General features: G+C 32.2%; 1 protein-coding gene across 1 annotated transcript; it reads right to left on the bottom strand.

Annotated features, from left to right (window-relative positions):
- Positions 1 to 3,744: 3,744 nt before the first annotated feature.
- LOC148605780 (uncharacterized) lies at positions 3,745 to 6,128 on the bottom strand. The gene is made up of 3 exons (XM_088547808.1): positions 5,968 to 6,128; positions 5,411 to 5,612; positions 3,745 to 4,018 (listed from the first exon to the last, which is right to left on the bottom strand). Exons 1-3 carry the CDS (start codon positions 6,005 to 6,007, stop codon positions 3,838 to 3,840), a joined length of 423 nt encoding a protein of 140 aa, XP_088403934.1. The 5' UTR covers positions 6,008 to 6,128; the 3' UTR covers positions 3,745 to 3,837.
- Between the last annotated feature and the right edge of the window lie 5,195 nt (positions 6,129 to 11,323).

Genomic DNA, 11,323 nt, shown 5'->3' with positions numbered 1-11,323 from the left:
AATAAAAACATTATTAACGAGACGGGGCCTGAATTTATTTTTATTGTATTCAGTTCCCTTTTACCTTTTACATGTGGCTATTGTACACTTATTCATTTACATAATAATGGCGTTGCATTCAAAAAGTAATAATAACAAAAAGTATTGAAAACGGAAACCAATTTAACGACAACAGGTTTAACTTATTTTCTTTTTTTCTTTAAATTATGTGACCTTTATATGATAGGTCAGAAAATATATGTATTCGGATAAAGTATCCAATACATGTTTGAGGGTATTTAACAAAAAAAAAAGTCTTTTTTCACATTAGGTTTTATCCTGCAATGGAAAAGCGAAAAAAGTTTTTTCCTCCAAAGTCTCATGATTGTTGGTCTTTTGAATTGTAAAGTAATGAACATTTTGATGGGCTAAATGATAATGATAATGATATAAATCGGGTCAAACAAATATTACTAACGGGCTGGTGAATAACCTCGATGACTTTTGGTTTATGAACAGTGGCAACGACCCAGTGATTAAAAACACCCACATATCACTAATTCGGATTCCGGTAGGCTGTTTAAGGGGTTACCTTTCATCATTAGAATCAAATAATTAAAATGGATCATGAATTATGAACCATAAATGCTATGTAATAGATTCAAAGTATTATTAACCATTCAGATATTAAATGGGCTCTGTAAAATATGGTCAAATCTGTATTACCTTTTTCGTTTCCAAAGAAACTATATTGTTTCGCTGAAACACAATAGTTCCAAGTATGTCTGAATTTGCAGTGGCACAGGTGTCATTGCATGTAGGAGCTGTACCGCGACAATCCCGTTTGACAGAAAACACCCATTCTGGAACAAATCGCCCTTGACAATGCGTCTGAGCCATCTGATCGAAATAGTTGTAACTCAAACACGTTCCCATAAATTAAAGGTAGGCAAACAGAAACAAATAGATAATCCATTTAACAAACTTGCGAAGAAATCATTTAAATTCAATAAACCGAGAGCTAATTCGGCCAAAATTTGTTACGTGTCACAGATACAGCTATATTTTAAAAATACTCGACTAACACAATCGAGTCATGCGTTATTAAGTAGCGGCAGGTAAACTGAAATACAAATTTAAAAAACGATTTAACAAACTTGCTTATTGTCTGTTTAAATGGACTTTGTCTCCAAATATCGATTGATTTACTGTAATTTTCAAAAAGAAATAGTTTTAATTTTATTTTAATTGCACTTTAGTGCAAGTTCATACATGAGTTTATGGTTTTTGACTTCAGTGAATCAATTTAACATTAACAGGTTCTGTCGACAATTGAACATCCTTATTGGGTTAGATCAATTGGTACATACAAATGAATCTTTCAACATGTACATCAATGTAATTTATACATGCGGTTAATTCCGGGGAGTTACCATTTGTATAAAACAGTTAAAGGAAATGTCAGATATTTACAAGACACATAGGAAATAAACTACAACCTTTTTTTTTACGATGGACAAACTAAAGTCACGTACTGTTGATCCTAATAAAGTATAAGATGAGATGAAGTTTTTTTTCAATATTAATTGGAACTTTATTGATTATTCTACATTTTCACTTTAACCAATAAATATTAAGTTAAAACTTTCACCTTTTTCTTATACATAATCAAATACCTACCTGTGCACCTGGTCCATGCTCCAAGTTTTTAGTGGAGTCCGAGCTGCTCATTTTCTTTTATTATTTTGTTTGTATGATTTTAGTTACTTTATGTTCTTTGTTGTGTATGTCTGTTTTCAATGTCTGGTCTTTTTCCCCGGACTACATTCTTTTGATTACTGCTATAACCTTGGGTCCCTTGATTAATCTTTAATCATATTATAAGAAAAAGGTCGTTCTGATAATTTTTTATATAGGTTTTGTCATACAGATTATATATAAAAAGACGACGTAAAATCCAAAGGAAAGCTAACCTGAAACTTTCTTCTCACGATAATTTCACTTGCTTGAATAATAACTCATTCTTTTTCCGATTTTTATTGCTTAAATGCAGTCAATGCGAAAACAATCATTCCATATACACTTGATATAATGACAATAGATATGGTGAATATGTTAAAGAGACAAGAACCCCACCGGTATGACAATGTCAGCCAAAGGCCACTCTTTAGTCTTAAATGAACGACGAAGACATCCTCACACCACAAGACAGCCGGCAGCTGGCTCCAACACATTATTATACACTGCGACAGCGAAAGAGTTGCTCTACACATTCTAGTAACATAAACAAAAGGTGCAAACGAAACAAGACATACAGGTGCCGGAAATTCCTGACTAAAAAAAAAAACATTCGGCAGTGTAAAAGTACTTTGGTGTGATGACATCTCCCGAAAAATCTTACCACTCTGGAACAAACTATTCCACGATTAAATTTATCTAAAATCAGTTCAAAGATGTCCGAGTCCCTTTTTTGCAACGGAAATAAAGAAACTGAATATAAATTATACAAATGTACAAACTAAGGACTACTTACAGTCAACTAACATTCCAATTTTAGACCAGTTTAAACCTACAAATATCTGTGTCCACATCACGTTCAAATCCAGGATGGTAAAATAATATTAAATATTTTTTGTCGGTTTGACAAAATACAAAAAATACAAATCATAAGTATTAATTGTTTATTTCGTCCTTACACGTGTTTCAAGTTAACTCTCATCAGCATAGAAAGTTTCAGATAAGAGATCTTTAAAAATGTATGCATTTTTATTGGAAAAGTAAGAGTTTTAGTTCCTAATACATGAGGTATTTTATCAAATAATGATGTTTTGTGCCCATCAATTGAAACTTATAAGAAAAAAGCGAAAATTTATGCAATTGAAGTAACCAATAGCACAAATGACAAGACGGATCTATGCTCTTTTCCATATTCGGAAGATGCTTCCCCTTCAAAGTTTCCCTGTTTGACTGCAGTTTTTAGCAGAGGAAGCTTTCCCTACCGGTGCACCTGGTCCATGCTCCCAGTTTTTAGTGGAGTAGAGTTGCTTATTTACCCTTCTTGCTTTATATTGTCTTGTTTGGTTTATGTTCTTTGTTGTGTTGTGAACCAAGACTCTTGCGGAATTCAACAGAACGTAATCAGGGGACAAAGACCAGACTTGGAAAACAGACAAACACAAAAAAAGAACATAAATAAACTAAAATAATACATACAAAGTAACAAAAGTAAATGAGCAACTCGGACTCCACTGAAAACATGGAGTATGGACCAGGTGTACCGTTAGGGTGAACGTCCTCGAGGTTTGGTGGAAACATTTTGCAGCTTTAGCTATACAGAGTTGTTTGTTTGAATTTTTGTGGTGTTTAGAAATCCAGTACATAAACGTAGATCACAATTATCGTCTTTGGTAAAGATAGTATAGATTTATGGTTTTTCACTATCTCTGCTTTGGAGAGTTTGGCATCAGTATAGGTCTTGTTAATGCTATTATTTTCTAAGGCTATCTCTGATAATAAACATCCGATGTTATATGTTTTGCAGACAAACAAAATGTTGTTCCGGGCTTTGTCTGCTGGTACGACAACATCTTTGTCATGTTTAGTATACCATGTTTTTGCTACATTGGGGGTTCTTGAAAACGGATGTAGCCTTGTCACTCATTGACCTACTCAAAACTTTCATTCATTTAAAAAATATGGTTACTCTGCTGGGACATTGTTTAGAAGTGATACATCATAACACAAACTCGAATGGGAAAAACGTCACAAGAAAAAATACATTTATTTCCAAAAATAGTTAATAGTATCGTTAAAATATTACTTAATATATTTGACGTTTTTTCTGTTATATGAACATGCCTAGTATGCTTTACAGCAGCAGTAGTTCGGTCCACAGTGATTTGGTTTCCATGTACAACCTCCAGCACCGTATCCATATGTTGCCATACTAGCTTTTCCTGCATCCGGCTGGGAACCAGTTGGGTTAACAGCAAGCTGTACATGATCCTTCTTTATATGAAAGGCATCGAAACAGGCGACACTAGTCAAAGAAGGAAAAAAAAGATACAATGTATATAAAACAAAAAAATTTAAAAATTTTGATCTCATTCGACGAATTTATTTGGACAAATCATATTTGTGTAAAAATGCTTTATCTTTTTGTCTAATTGTTTTCCGAACAGAAAGCAGTAACGAAGTCACCATTATTAATTGAAATTACTAGGACAAGATCCTTTGATTCAAATTAAATCACACCTTACATTTATCTAAAGTTTACATTATTAAAGTCGACTTTGAATGAACAAAACATTTGATCTTATTAGGTTTATTTAACATTTCATATACATCACTTATAATTTTTGCAATCATATAGAATGGTTTATAGAATGTCTTGAAATAGTTTGTGTAAAGAACACTTATCTGAAATAATTTCATGCATCAAAAATTAAAAAAAAAGAAAAAGAGGGCCGCCGATTTTTTCCTTTCAAAATAAAAAATCTTCTTACATTGTCATAAAATATTTTCCCGAAAATTAACTTCCTATGTAAAGATGCTTTTTCTTTCAAATAGGTACATTTTTTTTATAATTTAAACCATTTAAAGTTTTTGTTCAAATATATGTTGACATAATTTCAAACACTTAGTCTTTATTGAAGATGATATTCCTGTAATATTTTGTCAAAACACTGAAAAAATCCGTCCCGTGTTACAAGTATGATTACATAAAATACAAAAATACCCCTCCTATTTAAAGAATTTCGATATGCCGTACAAGTTTTTGAAAACGTAACTCTCGTCTTCAGCATAAAAAGAAAATGCAGTAGACGATCTACATAATACATGGAAATAATACAAATTAAATGTAATATAAAAGTAATTAACTAGACGGGGCCTGATTTAATTTTTTATTGTTTTTAGTTACCTCTTAACTTTTTCATGTTGCTTTCGTTTAATTATTTATTAAATAATAAATGCGTTGTCTACAAGAAGTAATTATCAAAAAAAGTATTGAAAACGGATACCAATTTAACGACAAAAGGTTCAACTTATTTTAATACATGGAAAGAAGTCTCATGATTTTAAATCTTTTGAAATATAAATTATTGAACATTTTGATAGGCTAAATGATATGATATAAATCGAGTCATACGAATATGACAAACGGCTGGTGAATAACCTCGATGAGTCTTGGTTTATGAACAGTGGCAACGGCCCAGTGAATAAAAAACACCCACATAATACTACTTCGGATTCCAGTAGTTGGCCAAAGGGGTTACCTTTCATCATTAGAATCAAATAATTAAAATGGAACATGAATTATGAACTATAAATGCTATATAGATTAAAAGGATTATCAACCGTTCGAATATTAAATGGGCTCTGTAAAATGTATTCAAATCTGTATTAACTCCAACGTTTCCTAAACACCTACTTGTTTCGCTGAAACCCAATAGTTCCAAGTATGTCTGATTTTGCATTGGCACATATGGTATTGCATGTAGGAGCTGTACCACCACAATCCCGTCTGACGGCAAACACCCATCCTGGAACAAATCGCCCTTGACAATATGTCTGAGCCATCTGATCAAAATAGTTGTAACTCAACCCCGTCCCATAAATTAAAGGCAGATAAACTGAAACAAAAAGATAAGCATTTTAACAAATTTGCTTATTGTCTGTTAAAGTGAATTTTGTCTCCAAGTATCGATTGCTTTTCTGTAATTTTCAAAAAGGAAATTAATTTAGTTTTTTTATCACAATCTGGGGCACGATCATACAAGTGTGCATGGTTTTGTTTTATTTCAGTGAATCAATTTAACATCAGCAGGTTTTGTGGACAGTTGAACATCGCCAACCTTATTGGATAAGAGCAATTTGTACATACACATGAATCTTTAAACAATCATGCGCCTAAATATTTGAGGTAATTCGGCAGATGATAGTATTTTTCTCTTTAAAAAAACTTAAAACAATTATTTGTACATTTACCAATCAAAAGAAGAATCTCAACAGCAACAGTAAGTTTCATGCCTGTGTTCTGCGTGGACGCTGTTCCTCAAGTAAACAGTAAATATTTTCAACATGTAAATCAATGTCATTCATATCTGCGGGTAATTCCGGGGAGTCATGATTTGTATAAAACAAGTAAAGGAAATGTTAGATATTTACAAGAGACACAGGAAATAAACAACAACGTTAACCTTACATTTCCGATGGACAAACTCAAGTCACGTACTGTTGATCCCTATGAACTATAAGGTGCAATGAAATTTCTTAACAGTTTTTTTATGAAGTATCAATTGGAACTTAATTGTTTATTCTACATTACCACTTTTATCAAATGTCAAGTTAAAGCTGTTTCAACTGTTTCTTATGCATCATCAAATACTTAACTTTAATACTAAGATAAAAAAAAAATCGTTTATATACGTTTTGTCATATAGATTATATAAAAAATCAACATAAAATAAAAGAAATGCTGAGACTTTCTTCTCACGATAATTCCACTTGCTTGATAGTGTGGTGACAAGTCTTGACCAAAGTTGAATACCTAATGATTCTTCAACATAATATGCATTATCGTATTTGGCAAGAAATATATTTAGTATTGTTTTGTGTAATAAAAGCTGACAATTGAAGTTGATAAACAAAAACTCATTTTTTTCTGATTTTTTTTTTATTGCTAAAATGCATTCAATACGAACACAATCATTCCATATACACATGATATAACAAAAATATATATGCTGAATATGTTAAAGAGACGACAGGCTCATTGGTATGAAAATGTCAACCCAAGGCCACCCATTAGTCTTCAATCAACGACGAACACATCCTTTCACCACAAGGCAGTCTGCGTCTGGCCTCAACACATTATCATACATAGAAACAGCGAAAGAATTGCCCTACACATTCTAGTAACATAAACAAATGGTGCAAACAAATTATGAAAAAACATATAGTTGACGGAAATTCCTGACTTAAAACATGCCGCAGTGTAAAAGTACTTTGGTGTGATCACAACCACCTTAAAATCTTACCACTGTGGTACAAAATATTCCACGATTAAATTTACCTTAAATCAGTTCAAAAATGTCTCAGTTCCTTGTTACAATGGAAATAAAGAAACTGAATATAAATTGTACAAATGTACAAACTATTGATTACTAACAGTCAACTGACATGCCAGCTTCAGACCAGTTTAAACCTATGAATATCTGTGTCCACATCGTGTTCAGATGTGATTGTTTTAACATTTAATGCAGATACATAGCCTGTGGTATATATAGTCTCTCATATTCCCTGTAGAAAGGTTTAATACTTTGTGTAAAATATTTGTATAGTAGATTGTTCAGGATTACTGATATTTTGTAGATTCAAAATTTAAAAAAAAAAAAAAACGTCCTCTTGACATTACGAGATATTCGAAATGATACGCGTGGTCATTTGTGGTAGCCTTTAATATCAAATTCATTGTATAAATACATACATAAAAGCTTTTAAAAAAAATCAAAATGAGGGTATATAGATAATATAACTTACTTCTTATACTGGAGTAGGACGTGAATAAATATAATCAAGAATTGAATCATTCTATAGAGGGGTGTTTTGTTTTAATTTTGTCGCATGATTACTTCTGGACAATATATTTATATTAGTACCATTGATCTGTACTCACCCATATATGAAAAAGCAGACATTGATGTTTTTTCTTTTAACATTTAATATATTATTAAAACTTAAAGGTAACCTTTGAAAAAAAAAGATCATTTGATTTTCAAATGTGTAGTTCTGTTTATTCTTCTCCTCATTGTCAACAGAGACTAAGATGTTCGTCGATAGACCAGAAACATAAATAAAACAGAACTTTGTACTCATTCCTAGGCGGAGCATGTATCGTTGTCCTGTAAGTTATTTTGAATAACTGAGTACTTGTAACATATCAAGGCCATACTTGATTTAATCCAGTTTGATTTTTTTTCTTTTATTTCTTGTTATTTATTATTAGTTTTTCTTGTTAAATTTCTAAACGGCAGTGTACGTTTCACTGCTAAAACATATGCCATGTGACACTATTCACTATTATTTTTTCGCAAATTTTGCTTTCAAGCTCCTATTGTTTGATTTTTTATTAATATATGTTGAAACAATATTAAGTTCTCTCATATTGAGAATTAAAACAAAATATTTAGTAACAAACAACTACTTTAAAGTTTTAGATCCGTTACAAACTCTGAATATATTATAAAGTACCAGTGAAGAGCGGCCTAAACACAAACGACACACCCAGGTATTTTTCAAGTCAGATGGCGACTGAAACACTACTTACTGTGAAAGTACTTTAATTCGTGGATAGGGAAGAAACACAGGTTCGTGGATTCTTTAATTCGTGGTTTGAAGGTTTTCAATATACACATTAAAGGAAATCTCCTTTTCGTTAGGAACCAAATTTCGTGGTTTGGCCTACCAACAAAATTCACGAACATTGGTACCCCAAGAACAATAGTTACTTTCACAGTATTATTTATTTGATACCACTTTGTCTCATGTATCTGCTCTATCTGTCAGCACATTTTAATATCCGTTCTGTATTATTCCAATCCCGAATGCCATCTGACGTCATAATGATCGTTAGCATAATACACCCGATTAAGCATTATTGACATATAACGAATGGACATGTTTGACGTTACAAAACTTCAGAATACAAATTTCCAAGTGTCAATCGTACGTGGCTTTTACAGACAAAAGATGATATTTGTCAGCTATTTTAAATACAATTGTAAATGACGAGTTAAAAATTAATATTTTTATCATTTACAAGCTTCGATAAACGCAAACACGGAGTAAAAAGTTGCAATGAAGAATCTAATAAAAGTTCCAAAATAGTCATTACACCACTATGAAACAGTAATTTAGTAGTAACTTTAGTAATACAATATTTTTCTCTGTTAATTTTATCAAATCAGTCATTTATAACAATACAAAATGATGGTTTTCATTAAAATGCAAAAAAGAAAAAGAAAAAAAAATCCATAGGAAGTAATTATAAAGTATTCTAAGGCAAAGGACTCAATTATCACTAGGTCAAATGACCATCTCTCTAAGTTATACTGAAACCACAAATTTTGAAAGGAATGCAGCTTACAGACCAAATTCACACCTTTATACAGATGTTAAAATGTTAAACGATTGGTTACACGAGATTTCAATGTCAGTAATAACATTTTATTTTTCGATGAAAAAATGACATGGTTTAATTGCAGAATGATTATAGATTAAAGACGTGTTATTGTCTTAAACTATAACTTACACCATTCAAATTGATCTGTTCCACGTGTCTACGTGTTCCCTACCTTTTTCGGCTACCCTGGACTTTACTTTTTATGAGCAATCGGTGGTTGTTTCTAGAAATGCAGAGGATGCTTACCCGGCCAGTGCACCTGGTCCATGATCCCAGTTTTAGAGTCAGAGTTGTTCATTTACCTTTGTTCCTCTGTATTATTTTGGTAAATTTATGTTCTGTATTGTGCGTGTCTGTTTTCCATGTCTCGTCTTTGCCCTTGATTTCCTTGATTACTCTGACATAGAAAGCTGTCTTTTGTATGTACATAATGTTTGTATCATGTGTAACACGATAAGTTATTGCAATTTTACCTATAAGAGACAAATATCTACAGTTGAAGAGAAGTGTTTTTGATCTTCACCTTGCAACTGTTAGACCGATTAAAGAGTAAAAAGGCATTCATTGACCTTTAGTAAATGCACCTTCTACGAGAGAACCTTTTCATTTGAATTATAATGGATCATGCTAATTATATGAACAATGCCTTTTATTAAAGCACTCATCATAGAAACATTTTTTTAAGTCTAGTGTGTATCAAAGGATTTATGCAAATAAAGAGAAAGTATCTTTGTAGAAAAAAATGTATTTTATTTTGGATAAAGTAATTTAATAGCAAAATAATCGATTTCATAATTTTGTATCCGGTGAAAGGAAATGCGAAAAAAGATGATCTGGCAAAATTAAGAAGGAACGGAAACTAAAGTAAGTATCCTCTTCGACCTCTATACAAAACATATTTTGCATTGCTAAAATCGTTGTCACTATAAATTATACCTCCTTAACAGTAAATAAAATACCTGGATAAAATTACCGAACTTTATCACGTATTCATACCATGAAGCAATCGTTTCATCGAATTTAGATAGGAACCATCCGAACACAAGTGTTCTTGCCATTGTTATTTTTAGAACTTTTTTTAAAAAAAAAGGAAAAAAACTGTAGAAAATCCTGAAATGACATAAAATCTTTGTTTTCAAAACGAATAAATATATAGACACCATCTGAGCAGACAAAATGCTTTTTCATGGGTGTTCCCGTACTATCATGTAAGCATGTGTTTACCCTTAAAAAGTAATCAGAAGTTCGTTCTCTTCATTGATGTGACAAATAAGGAATATTTATTAAATGACACTGTTCATGTCTTGTAATCAGTACATAGAACATTTGCATTGAAAAAAAAGAAAAGAAAAGGAAAATAAATCTGATACGCTTTCAAAAGAGTAATCAAGGGAACCAAGGTTATAGCGGTAATCAAAAGAAAGTAATCCAGGGACAAAGACCAGACATGGAAAACAGACATACACAACAAACAACATGAAGTAACTAAAATCATACATACAAAGTAACAAAAGCAAATGAGCAACTCGGACTCCACTAAAAACTGGGAGCATGGACCAGGTGCACCGATATGGTAAGCGTCCTCTGCCTTTCTAGAAACACCCGTCGAGTTGCTCATAAAAAGTCAAGTCCGGGGTAGACAAACGAGGAAAGGAAAACTATGACCCGTTGAATAAATCAGTTTTATGGTGCAGATGGATAAATCATAACGATCCACGAGTTCATGATGACGACCATAAAACTTCTGTAGTGATGACTTCGATCTTGTAGCAACATAACCCTGTTCCAGAACCCTATTTGTTAGAGTTATAGCGCGATACAAAAAGTCTGCGCAGTTTCGGCAAGTTCTGGCAAAACGTACGAGTTGTGATATGAACACTCCATACGCAGGTGCTGAAGGAATTTGCCACAGATGAAAGGAAAGTACGCCAAAATCAGTGAAAGAGTATATTAGATGATTAGCGAGTTTGAAGACTTCAGTCTTTGATTGTGAAAATGATGAAAAGATGTATTTACAATGTCAGGATAGTATTCCAGTAATGATTACTTTACAATACTACGAAAATCGGACAACAAACGTAACACTGACATTACGTGACATTACTCGACATTACATGTACTTGACATATGAATTGTATCAATTGATTTATCTCGCTTTAT

The sequence above is a fragment of the Perna viridis genome, chromosome 10 (assembly GCF_037379345.1).
Source record: "Perna viridis isolate PV_CMFRI_1.1 ecotype Kerala chromosome 10, ASM3737934v1, whole genome shotgun sequence".
Taxonomy (NCBI): domain Eukaryota; kingdom Metazoa; phylum Mollusca; class Bivalvia; order Mytilida; family Mytilidae; genus Perna; species Perna viridis.
This window is presented reverse-complemented; position numbering and strand designations above follow the sequence as displayed.

What these genes read in the sequence shown, in the direction of transcription:
- LOC148605780 (XM_088547808.1), bottom strand. Translation starts at nt 6,007, where the DNA reads ATGAAACTTACTGTTGCTGTTGAGATTCTTCTTTTGATTG. An exon ending in TGAGATTCTTCTTTTGATTG is followed by an intron (nt 5,613 to 5,967) that starts GTAAATGTACAA and finishes TTTTTGTTTCAG; the next exon opens with TTTATCTGCCTTTAATTTAT. An exon ending in ATTGGGTTTCAGCGAAACAA is followed by an intron (nt 4,019 to 5,410) that starts GTAGGTGTTTAG and finishes TTCTTTGACTAG; the next exon opens with TGTCGCCTGTTTCGATGCCT.